This window comes from Podarcis pityusensis (assembly GCF_964106645.2).
Source record: "Podarcis pityusensis genome assembly, chromosome: 1".
In the NCBI taxonomy this organism is placed as follows: domain Eukaryota; kingdom Metazoa; phylum Chordata; class Lepidosauria; order Squamata; family Lacertidae; genus Podarcis; species Podarcis pityusensis.
Window position 1 is genome coordinate 65,694,254 of NC_138028.1, and position 24,222 is coordinate 65,718,475.

Sequence of the window (24,222 nt, forward strand, 5' to 3'; positions counted from 1 at the left end):
CTTGGCATCTCATAGTTTTATCAGCCTGGCTTTGTTCTGTCCTGCTGAAGTAAGCAAAGCAGTGCAGACATCCTATTCCCCACCCACAATTATTTGTTGGATGGTGTGGGGGTGCTAATGCTCTCATGGATATCAGGGTGAGGGTATTAGGCTGCAATTTTAATATGAGCATTTGGCAATGAATATGTATTTCAGTAATGTGAGATTCTGAGAATACATTTTAGCCTATGTATTTTAGTTACCATAGCTAAAAAATAATTATTTTATTTTAGTTTTTCTTTAGCACACCTAGTTTAGATCAACATCTTCTGGACTGTTTTTTTTAAATAATTACACACACACACACACACACACACACACACACGTACCTTCAACACTAATTGATTCCTCTTCCCCTGTGTTTATATCAGTATTGCTTTGTTTTGCTTTTATTTCATCCAAATTCAAAGACCGAGTAGTTTTTAATCCAATGTCTCTTTGTTCAAGATTATTAGTAACTTCTTTTGATTTTTGTGTATATTTGTTTCCTGTTTGGCTTGTATGCATTTGATTTTCATAACCTGTCTCGGCAACCTGCAATTAAAAAAGAGCACATGTTTCTATTACTATTGAGCTGAAATGGGAAAATGGGTACAGTGGTACCTCGGGTTAAGAACTTAATTCGTTCTGGAGGTCCGTTCTTAACCTGAAACTGTTCTTAACCTGAGGTACCACTTTAGCTAATGGGGCCTCCCGCTGCCGCCATGCGATTTCTGTTCTCATCCTGAAGCAAAGTTCTTAACCCAAGGTACTATTTCTGGGTTAGCAGAGTCTGTAACCTGAAGCGTCTGTAACCTGAAGCGTCTGTAACCCAAGGTACCACTGTATTTCACATACATTTACACCTCTATGAAATTTGCTCCCCTCTTCAGCAACTGTTGGTACCCCTCCTTAAAAGAATATAAGATAAGCCTGTTGAATCAATGGCCAATGGCCCATCCAGTCCACCATCCTGTTCTCACTGTGCTCAACCAGATGTCTGTGTGAAGCCTGCAAACAGGATATCAGCCCAGCAGCACTCTGCCCACCTATGATTCCCAGCGCCTAGTATTCAGAGATAGAACATAGCCTCCATGAATTTTTCTAATCCTCTTTTAAGGTACAGGTAAAGGGACCCCTGACCATTAGGTCCAGTCATGACCGACTCTGGGGTTGCGGCGCTCATCTCGCTTTATTAGCCGAAGGAGCCGGCGTTTGTCCGCAGACAGCTTCTGGGTCATGTGGCCAGCATGACTAAGCTGCTTCTGGCGAACCAGAGCAGCGCACAGAAACGCCGTTTACCTTCCCGCCGGAGCGGTACCTTATCTACTTGCACTTTGAGGTGCTTTCGAACTGCTAGGTTGACAGGAGCTGGGACCGAGCAACGGGAGCTCACCCCGTCATGGGGATTCGAGCTGCCAACCTTCTGATCAGCAAGTCCTAGGCTCTGTGGTTTAACCCACAGCGCCACCCGTGTCCCACACAATCCTCTTTTAAAGCCATCCAAATTGGGTGCCATCCCTGCATCCTGTGGGATCAATTTCCTTTTCTATGCTCTCTGAAGGAATATTTTCTTTTCTCTGTCATGATTCTTCCAGCATTCTGCTACATTGGCTGTCCACAATTTCTAGTGTTATGAGGGAGGAATAAAACCTTTACTTTATCCATTCTCTCCATGCCATGCGTAATTTTATAAACTTTTATCATGTCGCCTCTCGCTTACCTTTTCTCTAAACCAAATAGTCCCAAATTCTACAATCTTTACTCATAGGAGTTTTGCTCCCTTCCCCTTGATCACTTAAGGTAACGCTGTACTGTTTTTAACACTTGATTGGGAGCCGCCTAGAGTGGCTGGGGAAACTCAGCCAGATGGGCGGGGTATAAATAATAAATTATTATTATTATTATTATTATTATTATTATTATTATTAAGGTGCCCTTTTCTGGACCTTCAACTGTGCAGTACCCTTCTTGAGGGGAGGTGACAACAATTGTAAACAGTATTCCAAATGCAGTTCTTTCAACATTAAGCAATTAATATGGAAGGCGCAAGATGACCATTCAATGGGTGGAAATGGAACCATCCGTCAGGGAGGCTGTCCTTTGTAAAGGCCTCTGGATTACCATCCCTTACAGTATATTTGTCTATACTGTATTTACACTCAGCTCTGAACTTCAGGGGCTCCAGAATCTGTATTAAAGGTGAGACTGGGGGGAGCAAGTACTCCAGCACAGTGTTTCCACACACAAAGGAACACTGCTAAGAAAAAAATGAACTAAAATTCTTAAAATGGAATCCCTGAGTTTAAGAAAGAGAAGGTCCTTGACTGATGGCATTCCTTTTACGTTTTGTACATTTTCCTGGGCTACATGGATATGTCTAGAATCAAGAGGCCAGGCCATACTGAAAAGGACAGCAAGGCTGAAATCTTCAGTAACAACCTCACCAATATTGGCATCCTCCACTCAAAGCGGTATTTTTTCCTTATAGTAGAAATGTATAGAAATTAGTTTTGATACTTCCTCTGGATTAGAAATTTAAAAGTATACAAGAAGTAACTATGGATAAATCTTTCAATTCACTGAGGTGCTGTCATAGTTGAGGAAAACGTATCTCGTACTGAGATACCTAAAAGCTCTCAAACAATTATTCTAATATCTCCAATGTATGAACTAGATAGATTTCTAAAATATGCCTTTTCTTGTTTTAGTTAATAATAGCTTCTTGAACTTTTGGAATTATTTTGAATGTTTTTCTTACTTCCTGGTAACCTTGTTAATTCAGTAGTATTTAAATGGGAGGGGGGGACCCTACTTCATTTTTCCAAGTTGCTTGTGTTTTCTCATATTCATTCTGAAGATTAAAGAACTTTTCTTCATTTTCTTTTGCCTTCTCCCTTTGCAGCTCATTATCTCTTTCAAGGGTCTGCAATAAAATTAATTATCCAAAAAATAATCAATACCACATTAATGAATTTTGATGTGTTTTATGTTGCTTGGACCTTTTCTTCTAACATGCTGAAAGTGCCATACAGATCAGTGATAATGTGCTATCACAACAATAATTTTCATAAATTAACAGAAAGGTGCTTATAGTTTAGCTAACAGGAAACAGGGGGAGGTTATGAAAAAGAAATGGCTATAAAAGGGTATAAAAATACTTGCCATTATTCAGTTTCACTGCATAAGTTTTAATGTGCTGAAAAAGTAATATAAAGTGCAGAGCTAAGAAATATGAAATGTAGCACATTCTAAACCTTTGTTTGCGAAGATAAACACTACAGCACATCCTAGAACATATTTTTATTACAATAATCAAACCTGAATTTTTTTAACATTCCATATAATATAGAGTTCAGATTAACTTAAGGACTGTGAAACACCATTGCAAAAATTCTAGTCTGTAGTTTTTCTTGTTTGATTTTCCTATTTCATTTTTAAGTTGGTTCAATGAAATTAAACCTGTGTTAAAAGAATACTGGTATGCTATTTCTACTGCTACTTCACATTTACGTAGCACCAGCAGTGTGCAAGGCAGTACACTAAGAAGGATTTTAAACTGCCATACTTGTCTTAACATTTCTGGATTAACTCATTGTCAGCTTTGCTGTCACATTGATAAATTAAAGTAATCTTGCATAAATCAGTAGTAAAAATTCTCATACATCTCTCAGGTACTATACAATTTTGCCCTCTTCACATTTTTGAAAAATGAATAAAAGGGATACAACCCAGTGTATCCACTACCTAATATAAGATGATGTGATCAAATTTGCCAATGTAAACAGTGTTAGTGCATTTAGATAAATGGTGACTATGCATGGTTTCTGTGATTCTTTAAAACCATTTCTGGGGTTGGGAAGAGTCCATAAAAGCTCTCTTTCAAAATTAATTATTTGCTGCATTGCCTTTTTCTACAGACAGTACTTCTGAACTTATACGACACTGAACATTTCTGAAACACTGTTGGCTATGCACACTACGGTGATTATTTGGAGAATGAAAGAAAAAAGTGTAAGATTTACCTAGAATGTGGGGCCCTCTAGATGGTGCTGGACTCAACAGCTCCAGCCAGCATGGCTAGTGGAGTCCATCTAGATTGATAGATGCCTTCGCTAATTGTGGTCGGGATACTGCACAGACAGTTTTGAATTTTGCTGTTGTTGCTTTCTTTTTAAAAAATCAAAACATATAGAATGCTTGAGGGAGAAAAGAGACCTGACGTATCCTTTCCATGCAATTATCCCTGCCTGGTGTGCTCTGGTCCATGGGGTCACAAAGAGTCGGACACAACTAAACGACTAAACAACAACAATGGTTCCATTTACTGCTTGAGAGATTTTTTTAAAAAAATCTTTCACAGATTTTATAAAAAAGTGAAATGTAAAATCATTTTAAAAATCAATGCAACCAGAGGTCAAGGTTTGTTACACAGGATTCTAAAACTCTTTGGCCCTGTTTGAACCAATTTCCGTTCCTGGGCCTGCATGCATAAACCCATTCCGCTCTTTTACGAATCCAAAAAGATCTATGTGTCAGCAATGATGCATCAATTGGACACACCTAGAATGGTCAACGCCTGTACTCCTTCCGTCCCTGCAAACACAATACGGCTCTTCCACCGACATGGCTGCAAGGCGTCCTTGCACAGCTATATATTTTCAACAGGGCATAAATACACAGGCCCAGATCACATGGTCAATTACTAGATTTTATCTAAAACATATAAACTATGCTATCCAAGCCTACATACATTGCATTTAATGTGTATGCTTCATTAAAGTATTATACTCGCATGTGGATGTCCTCTGGCCTCAGAAAGGGAACTGATGCAATGAGTGGGAGGCATGATTCCCACCACCAACACACACATACCGTAGGTAGCAGAGTATTGTCTGATACTGGTTCCTGATACCATCATTATGCAGTTTTGCTGAATGCACTACTAGTTAAATTGCTGATAGAACTACTCTAAGCAGGTTATATTATAGGAAGATTCTTTTGTCTACCAGCATAAGAACAAATTGCAAATCTTCCAGAAAAGATGTGCAAAGTGTGCTGCTGTATTAGACTAAAGAGCCATCATTCTTTCTCCGCTATGGTCAGGCAAAGGCTTCTGGAAGCATACTAGCAGAGCATAATGGAGGGCCATCCCTGTTTGTTTCAAGCATCTGGTAAACAGACGTATGTTGCCTCCAAACATGGAGATTTCATTCCTTTCAACTGTCTAACAGTTGTTTGTAGACCTATCCTCCATTAATTTGTCTAATTGGGGGTTTTTTAAGCCAATATAGCAGCCATGGCCATCATCACACCTTGTTAACTAGAGGTTGCATCCACTGTTAACTAGAGGTTGCATCCTCCAGGAACAGAAGAGAAAGTTCTACATATAGATGGGATCCTTCCATGAGTGCAACTTTCCTTCCATGAATGGAAGCTCTTTCCATTCATGCAGCATTTACACTAGATGCAATCCTACTATGTCTTCTGTTGAAAAACGTCCTCAATCTGTTGCACTTAACTAGCTGTCTTTTAACTCACTGATTTGACCCTGCATTCTAGTACTGTGAGAACTGCCTTTATCTTTTGCTTTCTCCCATTCATAAGTTTATAAACTGCTGACATGGTAACCTTGTCTAAATAGGTGCTGTCTAAATAGCAACATACTCATTTTCAGACCCCTGGCATACATGCTGACTCAACAAAAAGCCTGGTTATACTATGTTGCACACTAGGAGATCTAGTATATGAAATATGTGAGGCCCCCATTTTGTCAGAAATAGCCAGGCAGATTCCATTGCATTCAGCAGAGTATAAGCACACCTGGTCAATAGCAGTGGGGAAAGGACCCCCTTCATGATCGTAAAACTGTGCTTTGGAGAAATATGCATGGAAGAATAGTGCATATCCGAAATTACTAAAATTGAAATTTACTATAATTATCATGTTGCCTCATCCAGCTCTATGGAAAGCCACAGGATAGAGCTCAGGGTTCAGCCTGATAGGGTGACAGTTTTAAATTCTAAAGAGCATATGACAATCTTTTTAACAAGTTTAAAATACTTTCTAAAGTATTTTAAATCTTGTAATTTGTTTTTAATGTTTTATTATAAAATGTAACCTGTCCTGGGATCTTAGGGTGAAGGGGGTGGGTAACAACAACAACAACAACAACAAGAATTTTTATAAAATTATTTAGCAGATTGCTATCAAGTTTCTAATCAAGAAATATCTGACCTGACATGCTTCTTCTAGTTCATTCAATGACATTCTGGCATTAGCTTCAGTTTGTCTGCAGAGCAGTTGCTGCATATGTTGTAGAGACGCAATCATTTCCTTTTTAATAAAAGAAATGCATTCTCTTTTAAATGACAGGATTATTCTGTAAAGCTGAGCACAACAGGATATGCATATATATTTGTAAATTCTTTATTTAAATGTTGCTATTGTTATACTTGTGTAGGAAGATGGTTCAATCATAACCAGAGGCCTCCTTATCCTAAATGTCAAAGGTAAAAGACTGGGAGAATATAATGGCATATTGGCTTGAAGGTCAGAGGGGTATGAAGTAGTGGTTAATCTCATACAACTTGAAGTTTCAAACTGCTGCAGCTGAAATTCAGCGTTTTATTGCTCCCATGACTAGACCATTCTGAGCTTCTAAGCAACATGCACAATATTGGGGGGAGGGGAAAAATTTATATAAAGATAACTAATTACAGGTTCATAATTTAACAGTCATGTCAGTAAAGTTCTATTGGTAAACCTAAACAGCATTACCAATTCAGGATGTATTATTTCACATCAAATTAATATGTTTCTTGGGTCTTCAGGTTTCAATACTAGAGATGCTCCAAGTCATGCAAATTTGTATCATGCATTGTGAAAACAAGTATTAGATCACCAAACTCACCGTATATGATTTAAAGTAATTATATAATTGAGATTCTCAATTCAAAATACACTGGAATCAAACATCTATAATGCCAGTAGTAAAACTCACACAAATGTTTTACAGATTGAATACCTTGTCCAAATAAATAAATAAATAAATAAATAAATAAATATTAATTTAGCTTGTCTTTGAGTAGGCTTACTATTATAAAGTATTTGTGGAGTGTTTGTTTACCATTTCTATAGCAATAAAATATTTTCTTAGTTTTCTTAAAATGCATTAGCAGATTAGGTAAAGCACAACATCCACAATTTAAGGCTACAATCTCATGCATATGTCTTTGGGAGCTGGGAGTTGAAATTTTGGTAGTAAAGCGCTCCCAACCCACTGCTAGAATCTAAAGTTTCAGTTGTGATGATGAAGTCAAGGAGCATCCTTTGACTATAAGGCTGCAATCTTGCATACACTTACCTGAGAGTATGTCTCGCTGAACTTAATGGGGCTTACTTCTGAATAGAAATGTTTGGATTCAACTCAGAGCCAGCCGAAGACATTTTGGTACCTGAGGCAAGCCACAAAATGGCACCACCGCAACCACCAGGGAAGAATGAGTGAGTGAATACCTACATCAGGAACAAGGGGAGAATGGGAGGAGACCAGCTGTGCCTCCTATTCACCTAGAGGTCGCTGTAGAGGTGGCAAGGGGGAACTTCCAACATGGCAGATACAACCTCCAAGGAGTGTGCTGCAGCTGTTTCACAGCATGCATTCTTTGGAGACAGGATCTGCTGTCCCTGTGGATCCTGCCACCTGAAGTGGTCGCCTCACCTTGTCTCATGTGTGGGTCAGTCCTGATTCAACTGTCTATCTGAGTAACCAGGGAAGGCCTTATCAACAATGGTCGTACATTTCCCCCCAGGCCATAGGACTCTAAGCACTCTTATTTTAACTTTATATGGATTCATCCTTTGACAACATGGCTTAATGACTGCCATGGCTTAATGACTGCCATCAGTTACTTAACATCTTGCAGCTTCATACTGGCTATGGTACAAAAGGAACTGTTCAACCACATCATTAAGACAGCAAATAAAAAAGGCCTAAAAGTATACATATCTCAGTAAACTACAAAGTTTACTATACAAAGCTGTAATTTTAATTGCACATGTTCTTAATAAATGTCATTGATATATAATATATTCTTAATTAATTAATTTTATAATGATTGATTTTAGAGTGTTGTTTATGCTGTACTTTTATACTGTTTTATTGTTGTTAGCCGCCCTGAGCCCGGCTTCGGCTGGGGAGGGCGGGATATAAATAAAATTTATTATTTTTTATTATTATTATTAATATATAAATTACCTGCTTTTCTTCCTTAAGTTGTGCATTTTCTTCAGTGAGTCTTATATTAAATTCTCTCTCCTATAAATGAAATAAACCATGTCATTGGCCCCTTATGGTTTGTGCTGCAAGCACAGTACCCCATGAGAGAGTGAGAGTGCAGAAAAGAGGGGTCAGATAACATGAAACTCCTGTATACAGAGCAGTGAGTGTAGGAGGTAACGGGAGGATGCAAAGTGCAAATGGATTGCACCCTAACAATATTATATAGCCATATTTACCATTCAACAGTATTATAACAGATTTTACACAGAAAAATATAAAAGGATTTTAACATCCAGCATGACCATTATACTATACACTATACTATATATAGTATAGGAACTATTAAATTAAACTACCTAGCAGTGCACTGCACTGCATATTTACTATAGTTGTCTAGTACTATAGAATTTAAAACAGTGCTACCACACTGAAAACACCTATTAAAATATCAGTATAGATCTATTTTTATAAATTAATAACATGAAATCTTAACTGGCAAAAAATAATTATCAAATACCATTGAATATTTTTGCTGTAGCTCTTTCAACTCCCATTCCTTTGCTGTAAGATTGAGATTTTCATCTCCCACTCTGTGCTGACAAGTGACATTGGACCTTATCAAGTCTGCTGTAACTTTCTTTAGCTCCTTAATAAGGAAACAACCATAAATAGTTCACCCAAGATTATTTCTGCAATGCCAAGCAAGACAAAACATCTTTCCGCCTTCAACTAATGCCCTTCTAAGCAAAATACAGAGACAAGAATATTAATGGCATTAAATATAAATAAAATTGACAGTGACAGCTTATCTTTGAAATGATGTTTCACAGTTACAGGTCCCTTGTGTGGTTACCCATATGTATTTTACATTTTAGATTTACACTGCTTTCACAAAAATAGGTGTTTTAATGCTTCACTGTTGCCCTTTTTATAACTAGAAATAAATGAACACTGCATTAGTTTGTGGCTGATACTGTGTGTTGCAATGATACCAGAAAGTCCACAAGAGCTGCTACTCTAAACAACTGACAGAAGGAGAAACGAAGATCACTAATTATTCTAAGTACTCTCACTGCTTCATCCCAGAAGAGTTAAGAATACATTAATTTAATATATTTGACCTGTGTTTACCTTTAAAATGTTAATATTTTGCAACTATATTTATTTCACAATTCTGTCTGCTGCCCTTCTTAGCTTGTTTAAAGCAACTAGTACAGCAAATAAACAGTACAGGCTTTGATCTTATTAAATTACAATGTATAGTCTCTGGAGTCATAAATATTGCATCTTTCCCCCACCCCTCCCTCTTTTGTATGGGGTAGCCTGTTCAGTATCTCTCTCTCCTTGAGTGCTCTGACGTTTACTCAGACAAATAGCAAAGGTTATGAATGCTGTTTGTAGATAATATCAAGAATTCTTCATGATGCCACAGCACTGAACCAAGCATTCAGAATGGCAATAGTTTTATCTAGCAGCAACTAAGTTTGGTCTGTTTAACTTTTCTTCATAAAAGTGGAATTTCCCCTTATCACAATCCAATAGTTTAACTGTTCTGGACAAAATCATATAACAGTGGAAAGTAGAAATGGTTATTATCTGAGCTGCTGAATTTTATGAATGCCAAGCTACCCAAATACCCAAGCTACCAATTTAATAAAATTAATAAAATGCAGCTAATTTTTGAAAGGATTTTAAAAGGCACAATATGCCAATGAGAAGCTGTACACCTTATTAAAATGCAAAAAAAAAAAAAAAAAAAAGAATGCTAAACTATTGTCATAAACACTGATCTCATTCTCACTCCTCCCCTCCCCAAAAACCTGTCGGTATGGAAAACAAACACTCAAATTATTGTGGAAATTCTGTTTCTTTTTTGTATTGGCATCTATTTGCCTGTTGATGATGGGGAAGGGTTCTAAAGAGCTTAGAGAGGTTGCTCAGCTGCTATGGTTCTGGCAGAGGGCAATCTGTTCACAGAGAGTTCCAACAGTGCCCCTCCGCCAGCAGAACAGAAGCAGTTGGCAGAACCCTGGGACCCTCTGGAGCAGATTCGGGAAGCACAGGTGGATGCATGGGAGAGGAAACAAAGGAGACGTCTGTTTGCATAAAGTTGGGTGTTGCTCAAGCTGTTGTCTGGGCTAGTTTGTTGCATAACTCTAGTAGAGGAATATAATGTACCTAGCAGTTTGAAGTGGGATAAGGAGTGACATTGCAGAAATACTGCTGCATCCCCAGGAGAGATGGGAAGAGGGCAGTTTCTTTACAAATTTTTCACCACACCAGCTCCAGGTATCCACTTGCATATGGGTTCTTTGGTTTCTGAAGACTTATGACTACAGCCTGAACTGCCCACAATCTGAACAAGTATGTATGTATACATAAAAACTGGATGCTAATGGGATCCATGGAAAAGCCCATGCAATCATTCACTGTCATATCAATTCACCCTTAATACATTACACTGTCTGTTTACAAATACTAGTTGGTGTAGCCCACCTACTCTCACAAGTATATTGCCAAGGGCCTATAAAACAATTGCAGAGCCTTTCCGTTACTTTCAAGACACAATTCTACTTGCTGGCTTTGACTTCCAAATCTCTTGCTGGCTCAGGCCTAACAGACCTGTGAGACTAATCTCTCACATAAAATCCACTGCGACTTTTAAGACGAGCTGAGCATCCGTTCTTGATTATAATCACAAAGTTCAAACAGCAAGGATACAGAGGGAGATATTTTTGGTGACCACTCCTCCGTTTTAGAACACACCTCCCCTAGGGTCTGTTAAAACCTAAGTCTGCATGCCTTCTGAAAGTGTTGTAAAACTTTCATGTTTAGGCTGCTCTTAAGCAGGATTAAGCAGATATATGGTAATTTTATATTTCTATATTTCATACACATTTAACTGGATAAGTTGTGGCCTTTTCATATTTCCTTCATTTTTAGCTTTTTGCCAACCACTTTGAGAAGAGGTGGGATAGATATATAATTAAATAAATAAAATACAATACAATACACCTACCTCTTTTAGGTTATCTATCTCAGACTTTTGTCTTGCGTTCACTGCTCTCAATTTCTTATTGAGTTGAATTGCTTCCACAACTTATGAATGGGTTTGGATAAGATAAAAAAAGTAAAGAACTAATATTAAAATACTTTTATGTCTGAATTTTCTACAGAATAAATGTAACCTACAGAATCTGTATGTGTTTGTTTTCTTGTGGGGAAATTATGTCCAGAGGCAGATGTTGACAATCCCTCTGGAAAATAGGAGTAATCAGCTGTATGTGTGATTACTCAGTTTCATATATTATTTCCATGTGTCTTTTATATTCCACTTTTGTCCTATAGAGTTCATATATTTCACTTCTTAAATTGGAGATAGGTGGAGGTTTTTTTTTAGAAATCAGGTTTTGACACCCACTTGCCATATATTTGTAAAATATTTATGAAGCGTAAAATTGGTGCATACTGAAATAAAACCTAAAACCTAAAACCATAATAATAATAATACTAATAATAATATTTTATTTATACCCCGCCCTTCCCAGTTCAGAAAACCGGGCTCAGGGCAGCTAACAACAAATTTAAAACACTTAATTGATGCAACAAAAAACAGCATGAAATACAGTATAAAATGTGAATGACAATAAACTCAGAATTCAAAAATCAATTTAGGGGGGAAATCCGTCCAATAAACATTAGATGATCACCAGGGCTATCTGGCTAAATTAGTCCTATTTGGGCCAGCAAAGAGACCAGGGGAGAATTAGCTGTGGGATCCCAGAGCGGGTAATCCCTTTTTATGAAGAAGGGGAGGGGGAGGGAAGGAAGGGGAATAAAAGAATAAATCTAGCAAGTTTTTACATGTGATTAAGCAAAAAGAAATTAATATCAGTAGTTTGGAAAGTGAAAGACATTTCTTGTTCAATACATGACCTTCCATAGGACTTTTCAAGAGACAGTAGTTTCATGCTCAGAATATACATGGTGATTACCAATGTTGCTGCAGTATCATATGAATTTCTTCTGCAGTAAAAGTTAGTACAAGAAATACATTATTTTCTTGTTGAACAGAACCAGCTAATATATATTGAATATTTTAATATATAATCATAATATATTTAACATTTTTAGGCATTTACTTTGCACATATACTGAAATTATCTTAAAATATTGAAAATATATTAAAATCTCATACATCTTTGTTTTGAAAAGATAATCGATTTTTAAGAATAGAATTTTAAGAATATGTAATACATAGGGTGGTGGTATTCAGCTATATTTTACTCAGAGCAGACCCTCTGAAATTAAATTAATGTTTAATTTAATTTAATTATTCTGAGTAAAAATGATTTTGAGTGGTTTACAGATGATGACAGTGTTTTTTAACTGTGTACTTGTGATGGGAAGGAGTGCTTTAATGTCTGATTGGTTAAGTAGTAATCTCCCCGGTTAGAGCGAACCCTTTACAAATATCTCCAACACTCCTTTCCCCCTACACCAGGCCAACTCCTCCTTCTGTTACATCTGGCCAACCCTATCAGTCAACCCAAAACCCCCTCTCCCCCCTCATAGCTAACCAGGTGCTATAGAAAGTGGCTTTCTGAAGTACTGCCCTGCTACCTTGTTAAACCTTGACGCAGCTGTGGGGTGGGGGGGGTGGCACTTAACAGAGCAGTTTGTGAAGCACCCCCCTACCTCTGTTAAACAGCTTGTCTGGGTCATCTGTCACCCTGTCATCAAGCTACAGTTGGTGTGGCTACCAACTAAACCACCTGACACTATCTATATAAGGAAGATGTACAACAGCATGTACTATTAGACACAATTTATGAACAACATAGGTATTAGTCAAGGCTGGTTGGTTAATTTTATCTTGTATTTATAATTTTTTGTATTGATAGTGACATTATGTTTTGTTTTTTGCTGTAAATAGAGTATAATAATAATAATAATAATAATAATAATAATAATGTATTAATATGCCACATCTCAGGACTTGGGGAGGAGCAAATATGAACTGATTAAATGTCCTGCTCCCTGCCTCCCTCGATCTTGTACAGTGGTACCTCAGGTTAACCTGAAACTGTTCTTAACCTGAAGAACCACTTTAGCTAATGGGGCCTCCTGCTGCTGCTGCGCCGCCAGAGCACAATTTCTGTTCTCATCCTGAAGCAAAGCTCTTAACCCGAGGTAATATTTCTGGGTTAGCGGAGTCCGTAACCTGAAGCGTATGTAACCCGAGGTACCACTGTACTTGTATCCAGTTGCTGGCTGTGAGTGTGCCACTACATTTCTGTCCATCTAGTCACTTCCTTCTCATCCTCAAATATTTGTGGAAGACCACCAATAAGGGGTAAGCTGTCATTCTCCCCTGCTCCCATGGGTTTTGCTGTATTTCTCAGCCTTCACACATAAGGGCTGGATCATGTCTTAGGTTCATCACATATTTATTTACCATTCTGCTCTAATCTCGCATGAGCATCTTTTATTTTTCTCAGCTGACATGTGATAACTGTATGGCATTTTTCAACTTCGTTCAGACTCTTCTGATGGTCCTCCTTTGCTAACACGTGTAATTGCAACTTTTGCTCCTGCGTTAAAGAAAGAAAAGAAAATAGTTAAAGACAAACTTTTCATATGGAATGATGTCTTAACTTTATAAATTAGACGATGCAGGAATGATAAACACACTTATTGGGAGGTAAGCCCCATTGAACACAGTGGAGCTTACTTCTAAATAAGCATACATAGAAATTGTGCTGACATCCCACGTGGAAGGGCAATAATCTTCCAGCACAGTTATTAAAGATCCCTGTAAGGTAGGACAGAAGCCACTGTAGAACTGTGCCTCCCCTATTTCCACCCCACTCCCACTGTCAGGAATATCATTGCTAATGGTATGGATAAGGCAACAAGTGATACAGAGAATCAGCAGAGGCTTTCCTGGTCAGAGCCAGCGCTTTCAGTCTTGAAGCCCAGGCAAAATGTGTCAACATGTGCTTTAATCTGTTTTTAGCTTTCTATAGATATTAATTTTTTTATTATTATGTATTTTGTTATTATTTTTATTTCCACAACTCCAAGCAATTGTATGGCACTTCTCTTGCTCCCCTATAACAAAGATCAAACTATGTGTGATACAGGGAGATCCACACACCACCCATCTCCTGGCTGTTTTTTAAAACAGAAATGCAGGCACAGAGTGCAGAGGCATAGGGGAAGGGTGTGATAAAGCTTTTCACTATGGACCAAAAATGTTCTCCACTCTTGCCATAAAGAAACTCTAGTGGGGCAGGATGTGATCACAATATGTGAGTTTGCTACCCCTTCTAAAGGCATTCCTTGGAAGTTTAACCAAGTTCTTTAACACCAAGATTGGCAATGACAGGTAAGTTTATCCCAAAAGTAGTTTGCTCACCACTCTCATTCTTCCCCTGCTGCAGTGTGCAGCTTCCTGAGAGGATTGGGTAACACTCAAAAAGAGCAATGGTAAAGCCTAGCAGGAACGTTCTACTGAAGCATGCTTTGTGCTCTGCTAGAGTAAGATGGCAGATGTAATATGGAAAGGATAAAGGAAGAAAAGCGGGGACAGAGGAAAGGGATGGCGCAAAGAGGAAAGTGGGATGCTCTACCCACTTTTGGCTTCAGTCCTACCAACTGCTGGCTCCAATCCTTCCCACTGCAAACTCCAGCTTCAACCACAGCTAGTAAGCGACCCCAAAAAATTACCCCTAGGGAATGCAGTCCTTGGCAGAAAAAGGGCCCCCACCCCTGGTGTAAACAGACAAGACTGATGGCCCCCTGAAGTTAGGTAACCAAACTGTCAAAGCACAATTCTAGCTCTAACAGCTAGGACCCCCTTTTACCACACAAGTTGCCAGAACTCTGCAATCATCATCTGCGACTCTTGTCTATTTCTCTCCCTGCTACACATACCACCCTTTTTCAAAAGATCTCAAGGCAGTGTACAACATTAGAAACACATTACATTTAGGAGTCATAAGTTGTACTTGCCAGGGCATTTTAGCATATCATGTAACCCAATATAAACTATGGTTTTATCCAATCTGTTGAATTGTGCAAGTTTTTTTAAAAAAACTGCTGCTTCTGCTGTTTGGTTTTGTACTGCTTTATTCGTATTACATTTATATTTTGCCCTTCCTTCCAAAGCAGCACAGGGCAGCATATATATAGTGTTATTATATTGTTTTATTGAAGGGTGACACATTTTTTTTTTCAAAATTAGTAAGTAACAGATTATATTCCATTTCAATGACATACTCCTTTGCGGGGGCATACAACTAAAGATAGAAGTTTAAGAGACTAACAGTGAATATATGTGTGGATTCAGTTGTCAAGACCAATATTATACGCTAATTTATCATAACATAAGCCACTGAACAGATTCTAGTTCATAAATTTTAGTTCCTGAGAAGGTCAAGTATGACTTCTAAGTTTGGGTCTTTCTAATGGTTAATTATTCAAACACTCTTCTGGTCAAAATGACCTCAGAACTATTTCCTTGCATTTATTGTTCTATTATTGCATTGGCTCTCAACTATCCCTGCTTATCTCTTGTTCTTCTGCTTGGAAGTTCCTGTACTCTAAAATGCCTTGCCCAGTGATTTCATGTCATAGTAAGTATAACTGCAAATGCTGCACCCAGTTATGCTATGTCCTGCTATGTGTGCTCCTAGTTTACTATTTTCAAAGGGTCTACATTTAATTGGCTGCAAAATAACTTACATTCATTTAATTTGGATGTTAAAATTTATGCCAACCATCTTGGTACTTCCAAAATATAAAGGCTTCAGTTCTGAAACTACTTTTTCTCTTTTAACTTTATTGTGAAGCCTCAGTTCTCACAATGAGACTGGCTAAAACCATGCAGCAGGTTTAATACACATTTCAGCTTGTTGCGTGACCAAGTAGTTGTCTTATTGTTTTCCACATTATTTTCAACTGATGATGAGGTCAATAACATCCCCCTACTTCACTGTGAGTTAAAAAGCAATCTGCCTAAGTAGCAGAGAAACCAAGCAATCACTTCACTATGCGATAAGCTGTAATATGTACTGAACTCACCATGTACCAAAAGCCAAATTCTGGATATGAAAGGAAACTCAGCCCTAACGCTGGCATGAATATGAATTTTTTTAATGGTAGCTTCTTTATTACCACTGAGGAGACTTGTTTGGAGAGCAGGTAGATGTCTCAGTCATTTGTAATGGCAGGCTAGGGCACTTGTTCATGAACTGAGGACTTCTGCTTAAGAGAGGAGCCTATCCCATTAGAAAGGAGAGGCTGGGGTGTGTAGTGGTAAGTAAAACCTCTCTTGCATAGCCACCCAGCCTGTTGTTTCAGACAGTGGACTAACTTGAGTATCCACAAAAAGCAGACACTCTAGACTGCCATGTTAAGTAGAAAGCTAATAAGCCTCTCCTGGTGCAGTTCTATGCATGAGTAAATGCCATAACTTGTCACATAGTTTATCTCTTTCCTCTTAATTGTGCATATGGATGTGTACAACAAATTTTATGCAAACAATTTTTTTTGCAAGCACAGGAACAGTTTACAAGGCTGGACATGGTTTATCAGAATAAATAGATTATTTGCAATAATTTTGCATGATCATTAATTTAATATTTGTATGGATAAAATAGATTACACATACTTCTTAAACAAGAAGCCTAACTTAAAAGTGAAATAGGACAAAACACATTTTATGTTGCCTTTGATCTTTAACTTGTAGCCTTATCTCCCAGGTCAAAGGACACATTATTCAATTTCACCATATTTTGTGTAAAATCACTGTAGCGTTGAAGATGACTTTCAGTACAAATGTCATGGTACTTAAGGCTAAACCGGACTCTAGTTTTTGAGCTTCTTAATTAAAATCACAGTTTATAATGGTCTGACAATATTATCTTTATTCTTTCCAGTTGAGCAGCAGCAGAATTTTCACAGCTTTTAGTCAATCAAGCTTAGCAATGTTTCAACAGCTCTCTTTAATTTCAAAAGTGGTTCAGCAGAGTGACTAAACTGAACTGGCACACTTAATTCTTCTATGTTACACTGGAAGAAGAGTAACACACTGACTGCCTCTTTCATACCATTTTAATTATAAATATTAGCCTGAAAAGAAGTAAGTCTAACCAAACCATAAAGTTTAAATGTAATTTTCCTCGCAAACACTTAAGTTATTATACTAGCAAGGAAAGTTAGAAAAATAATGCTACACAAAATAAAGTCCAATTTTGTTAACAAATAAATAAATAAATCCAAAGATTAAGGGAAGTTTGGATAAGCACCTCTGCAATACTCAGAAGGATATTTGAATATATACCAACACCTCTATAACCTGTAACTATAAAATGCAAAGAACCCTAACATTTTGCTACATGAAAAAGGGTCTTCCACTCACAGAATGATGGTTGCGTTCATGGAAAGGGGTCATTTAATGAGAGAAACCATCCTTACATGAACAGAAGCAAAAAATTAGGATGCAAGCCTTTGACATTTTTATAGCTATTGTAGCTCTTACCATTTCGTTAAGCTTCTTTTGCAAAGAGTATTTTGAAATCTGTAATAATGAAAACCATTAATGATTTAAAATGCATTAGCAATTAATTGTAATTCTGCTAGTTTCAAGGAAGTGGAAAAGTGGTAAAACTTATAACAGAAATGTAATGCCTGCATATATTATGAAAAGCCTTGAAAATAAACCCACATTGCTAATAGGCGGCCAGCTTACACATACTCAGGTTATTTATTTATGGTGTTAAAAAAAGGGAAGTGGAGGGAACCAAGGGCATGATCCCCTCCCACCTTCCTTATGGGCATGGGCGCAACACTAGTATATTAGAAGGGGCTCTGTACTCATTACCATCCACCTCTCTGCCTCTCCTTAGTGCAGACTACCCGTGCTTGGAGCACAAATAAATTAAATTAAGAAGGAAAGCTGGCTGTGGATGTGAGCAGTGTGCACATAGGATGCCCCATTGCCTCTAACAACCTACCATGCTGCCTACATGTATGCTCATGAGCATGGAAAGCCAAACCGGATATAACATTTGCCAAGCAGCTGTTACGGTACATAGCTGTTAAAAAGAAGGAGGCAGTGGGTTGAACCATAATGGAACCTTGGTATGTGGGTGGGGAGCTTGAACTCTTTGCCCCTATCATGGACTGGTACTAATCAGAACTGGACTTCCTGCACAACTATTCACAATGGGAGGAAAGCACCAACTGATATCAATGACAGCTTTCCTTCCCATTGCAAATGGCAGTGGTGGGCATTATTATAGTTAGAACTATGATGGAAGCAAAGAGTTAACCCACCCCTCTACCACATTCCTGATCCTGCTTGGATTTTCTGTGCCCCACCCCCACCCCGTTCCAAGGCTGCTTGATTTTTTAAGCACAGACACCACAACAGTTACACAAGGGAAAAACACATGCCTAACATATCATCTATTTTTGCCTTTAGACAGAGAGGGGAAAACACAGTTCTTTTGAGTCTGGCTGCATAAATCCTATACATTTCAAGCATTTTGGAAATCCATCTTCCCCCTCAAAGAATTCTGGGCCATGTAGTTTGTTAAGGGCTGGTGGGAATTGTAACTCTGAGAGGGGTAAACTACAGTGCCCAGAATTCTTTGAGGGAAAGAATATGATTCAAATGTGCTTTAAAAGTATAGTGTATACACAGCCTATGTATATCTTACTGGAGTGGATGCTATGACATCTATTTCTTCATTGAGAGAGAAGAGGAGAGAAAGCACAGTTCTTTTGAGTCTGTGCAAATCATTAAAAAGTGGATACTGCTGTGACGACAATGAAATGCATCATTTCTCAATTTTTGTAAAGTTTCCCTGACTGATTTTACTCATCTCAGGAGTCCAACTTTGTGCCTGTTTACAAGCATGTTTATAAAGGTGTTCAGAAAAAACAGCTCTCTTAACAATCTTTCTCCTTACAACTATTTTCTTTCTATTTTTATGGCTTGCTTAGTTTTTCTTATCACTGAGGCTCTAGTGATCATATTCCATTTATTCCACCTCAAAGCTTCTCCCCACATTATGTTTATAATACCCTTCTTGGGCACAAATGATAAAATGCACCACTGGAAGCTGGATCTCTGTGCACCTCCACACTAACACTAGTTCCACGTGGGATGCAATCACTTACTGGCTAGTTCAAGCTGCACAATTATAATTGGTGGGGAGGTCTTGTGCAACAAACCCTCTTTGCCAAAAGATCAGACTTTTTTGCAGTAAGGAAAGTGATGGGAAAATGCTCTGGAATAATACTTGTTTTGACACAGCTTCCTCTAACTTCTCCACAACCAAATCAGAATTACCGTATTTTTCGCTCTATAAGACGCACCAGACCACAAGACGCACCTAGTTTTTGGAGGAGGAAAACAAGAAAAAAAATATTCTGAATCTCAGAAGCCAGAACAGCAAGAGGGATCGCTGCGCAGTGAAAGCAGCAATCCCTATTGCTGTTCTGGCTTCTGGGATAGCTGCACGGCCTGCATTCACTCCATAAGACGCACACACATTTCCCCTTACTTTTTAGGAGGGAAAAAGTGAGTCTTATAGAACAAAAAATACGGTAAATAATAGCATCATCTACTCTCACTGAAAACAAGCAAGTAGAATGCTCAATAAACAGGTCATTTGCTGATCATTTTTAAAACTCTGCAGCTTCCTAGAGTAAGATCATGGCATGCATGGAATGGGTCTAATCCTTTCCTCCTGAACTGCAGTCCCAGTGAAAACTGCTTCCTGCCCTGAGCTGCTATTTGCTACAGAGGGAAGTTTACTGGTACCATTCTCTACCGAGGCAAAAAATACTGGAGATGAATGTTGATCATGGCATCAACTCCCAGTATTATGCCATATTACTTTTCTCACTGCTGCTACATGTATAATATAATGTGGCTCTGAAAGGCCACACTATTCCCCTGTTGCATTTCCTTTTCACCTGTACGTCTGCATGAATATAATAAAGCTTACAGTCTTGTGCCAGGTTCGTGGATCAGCATATAATAAATGTTGCATTCAATCATCCTATGACTTTTCTATGCACTGAAGTTCTTGCCAGAGCAGAACTGGCTGCTTCTAAATTTCCAATTGTATAACTCAAAGATTAAGGTAAGATTGATTATTATAGCCCAGTCCTAAGCACTGATCAACCCTTGTGGTACAAGCAGGGGCTTGTGCTGAAACAAGTAAGTTCTCATTCACTGGAAGGGAAACCACCTTCTTCAGTATCTGTTCACATACTGTTTCTTGTACCATTTTGCCAGTACAACCTTGCACCCATGCAAGCAGCAAGGTCACCCTGGTTCCCCTTAGAATGTGGCACAAAATGCTATCCTTATTATGCCAGTCTTGTTTCATTTTCATTGCTACCCACCTAAAAGAATCTCTATATTTCTCTACAATGCTGGGGCATGACCACTACTGTGCCAGTAGAGAGACTAAGTCCCACTCCCAGCATCAGACGAAGGTGAAAAAATATTGATCCTGTGCTTTGCTGCCAATGTGTAGTAGAGCATAGAAGCAGGCTAAACCTGAATGAGCTCACTTCTACAAATTATTGCTCATGAGTAGAATAATCTACTCATATGAGCAATGTACCACCAGAAGAACAAATTAACCTGAGACTACTGTTCCTCAATGAGCAGAAGTCCGCTCACCTCCTTTTAGGGGTGCGGTGGCTTTGTGGGACGGCCAGCGCTTTCCCCCCACCCCCACCGGCTGACGATGCATGGCTGTGTGTAGGGGTCTCTCCTTGCCAGGACATGAGCTTCGGCTCGCACTCCCGGCTTGAAATCCTGCTCCATGTCAGCCAATTGGCCAATGGCAGTCTGGTGCGGAGGGCTGGACCTGAGGGAACGATCCCAGACCACGCCAGCCCCTGACACCCAGCTCTTCTTCATCGGGTTTCAACCTATGATTTGCCTCTTCAAAGAAGGAAAATGGCTATCTCGTGTGAGTTCCAGTGTTAGAGTGCAGGTCTGCTTGTTGTACATATGATTAAAATGTTTGCATGAACTGCTGTTAGTGCATCTGACATACCAGTTGGCTGAAAACTGACTTACTGAATGCCTTTGTTGTGGTGAATTTAAATCAGATTCCATTGCTGAATGGTTTCTCTCCCCCCCCCCAACTATATCTTAGTTAAGAAAAGCAAGAGAGCATTTATTACTCTTTCAGTCCATGTATCATGTTCAGCCAACCATGAAGTACACTATATATCACTTGTGCTGTGTCATGAATTGAGCAGGACATAACAAATCCTTTCAGCCTTTTGCACAGAAGGTCAGCAATGTGAAGGAATTGCTTTTAAAATAATCTCAGCATTAACCAGATTATTTAAAAAAAACAAGGAACGGCATCAACATAATCAAGCTATCTATAAAATTAATGAGAAACTAGTATAATCAGCACAATATTAATGACAAGCAAAATGTCCACTGTTGCATAGTGAAAAGGCACTTTTGAGTAATTCAGGGATCGTGAAGAACAGCAAGAACAGTTTGGGTTGGGAAAATGCCCTATGGTCAACAGTTAAATTTACATTTAACTTTAACTTGACATTTACATTTAAATTTAGATATGTCTGAGTGTTTAATAGCATGGAGGAAGTTTGAATGTTTTTTGTATGATTTCAGAATATACTTTAATAAATTTAATTTTCCTGGTCTGGTCTAGTCTAATATTTTATTTGATTCCCTTTCTAAATCGATCTTATTTTATAAAACTTATTCAACTTAGAAAAAACAAATCTAACTTAATCATTTTCATTTGAGCAGCCCAATTATCTTTAATTAAATTACTGCAGAGTTAATGTTTAGGGGAAATTAATTAAGTGTCTTGCTGTGAAGTTTTGTTCTTGCTGGTGAGGGGTGAAATGTTTACTTTAGGATGAAGCTCCTACTACTACTGCAGACAAGGCTGGAATTTTCATCAGAAGAACTAAACAAGCCTAACACTGAACTTCAGAAGTATAATTGTTAACAACCTGAAAGAATAGCTGTGTCAATCCCAAAGAAGAAGAAAAATAAGATGTCCACAGGAATTCCTATGAACATCAAGGGGATAACTATTCTAAGATCCTATCCCACACCCAGAACTGTAGCAGGGTAGTTTGCTCTCATTTTACCAAGGAAAATAAAATTTCATGGTAAGTCCAATTTTTCTCTTGGGTTTTTTTTTTTTTTTTGGTGGGGGACAACAGATTGCTATGGGACTTCCAAGAACTGTTCATTCAAGAAAGTTCTGTGAACATTTTAAGGACCCCCTAACCATTAGGTCCAGTCGTGACCGACTCTGGGGTTGCGGCGCACATCTCGCTTTATCGGCCGAGGGAGCCGGCATACAGCTTCCAGGTCATGTGGCCAGCATGACTAAGCCGCTTCTGGTGAACCAGAGCAGCGCACGGAAATACCGTTTACCTTCCAGCAGGAGCGGTACCTATTTATCTACTTGCACTTTGACGTGCTTTCAAACTGGTGGGTTGGCAGGAGCTGGGACCGAGCAATGGGAGCTCACCCCGTCGCGGGGATTCGAACCGCCGACCTTCTGATTAGCAAGTCCTAGGCTCTGTGGTTTAACCCACAGTGCCACTCGCGTCCATTTTACTGCACTGTAAAACTGCATCAATTTCATAAAAATGATTGAATGGGATGAGCTTTGTAAATCTCATCCAAATGAGCGTTGATTTCAAAGGCTGGCAAAATTACTGCTCCTCTAACAAAGTGAGCAACTATGCTCTGTGGGAAAGTCACTCCTTTAAATAGAGTGGATTGAAGAGGGGATTTCTCATGAAGTACCGTTTTTGCTCCATAACACTCACTTTTTTCCTCCTAGAAAGTAAGGGGAAATGTCTGTGCGTGTTATGGAGCGAATGCCTACGGATGGCGGGGGGATCTGCTGCAGTCGTGAGCAGAGGATCCATGGTTCCCCTTCCTTCCCTCCTCCGTGGCTCGCTTTGAAACAGCAAAGCGGAAGAAGAGACACTGAGTGGGGAGGAGAGAGGGACAGAGAGCCTGCTTGCTTTAAAGGAGCAAAGCGGGAGAGGAGAGGAGCCTTCTCCTCTTATACCCCTCTTCTGCATTATTAGCAGCATCCTTCTCCACACACCCCACGCGTGCTCCTTGTCCCTTGAGTGCTTTCCCTTCCCTCCCCCCTTAAAACGTGGTTACAAAGCACGGATCTACATGGATCCTCAGGATTTTTGCACTGGGTCCCCCAAATTCACCATCAGATCACATAGCATGTCCATGGCTACAGCTTGCACCAAAAAAATCATGCACCCACTATTGCTTGGGGCCACAGTGGTGCAAAAACGTGGTTACAAAGCATAGATCCACATGGATCCTCAGGATTTTTGCATTGGGCTACCCCAAACTCACTGTCAGATCACGTCTGTGGCCACAGCATGAACCAAAAAAATCATACATCCACTGTTTCGTTTAGAATATTTTTTTTCTTGTTTTCCTCCTCTAAAAACTATGCGTGTTATGGTCGGGTGCGTGTTATAGAGCGAAAAATACGGTATTTCCTAATGGGAGAAAAAACCCTCATTTTTTCTGGACTAATGAATTGTTTTACTAAATCTGAGAAACACAGATGACAAGGTAAGTATGGAACTCTGAAAAGAACTGCTACCTTCTCTTGCCTGATTTTCTTTATTGGCTATCTGAGGAATTGTGGAAAAGGTCTTCTTGGCCAATTTGCTCCACAGGACTCTGGAGAGTCTGCTGCATGTGTAGTTCAGTTAAGATGCAAACAGAACGCTAGATGAGGAATTGTATATACAAAATAAGACAAAAGAACTAGTCTGATGTAGTAGGAATAGTGTTGAGACAATTACTAAGACTATTCTACCTCATAGTTTTG

At 38.8% G+C, this 24,222-nt stretch overlaps 1 protein-coding gene across 31 annotated transcripts in view; it reads right to left on the minus strand.

Moving 5' to 3' along the window:
• Window positions 1-24,222, minus strand: part of CCDC73 (coiled-coil domain containing 73) — a 63,689-nt gene that overhangs the window by 8,072 nt on the left and 31,395 nt on the right. For 26 of the 31 annotated variants that reach the window (XM_080982685.1, XM_080982712.1, XM_080982707.1 and 23 more), the window contains 8 exons: window positions 17,850-17,888; window positions 13,761-13,896; window positions 11,322-11,401; window positions 8,820-8,948; window positions 8,279-8,338; window positions 6,256-6,354; window positions 2,834-2,944; window positions 369-573 (listed from right to left, as the gene is read on the minus strand). In XM_080982685.1, coding sequence (XP_080838811.1) covers window positions 369-573; window positions 2,834-2,944; window positions 6,256-6,354; window positions 8,279-8,338; window positions 8,820-8,948; window positions 11,322-11,401; window positions 13,761-13,896; window positions 17,850-17,888 — 859 coding nt within the window. The remainder of the gene's footprint in view (window positions 1-368; window positions 574-2,833; window positions 2,945-6,255; window positions 6,355-8,278; window positions 8,339-8,819; window positions 8,949-11,321; window positions 11,402-13,760; window positions 13,897-17,849; window positions 17,889-24,222) is intronic. The other 5 variants (XM_080982696.1, XM_080982703.1, XM_080982710.1 and 2 more) reach the window with 4 other exon arrangements.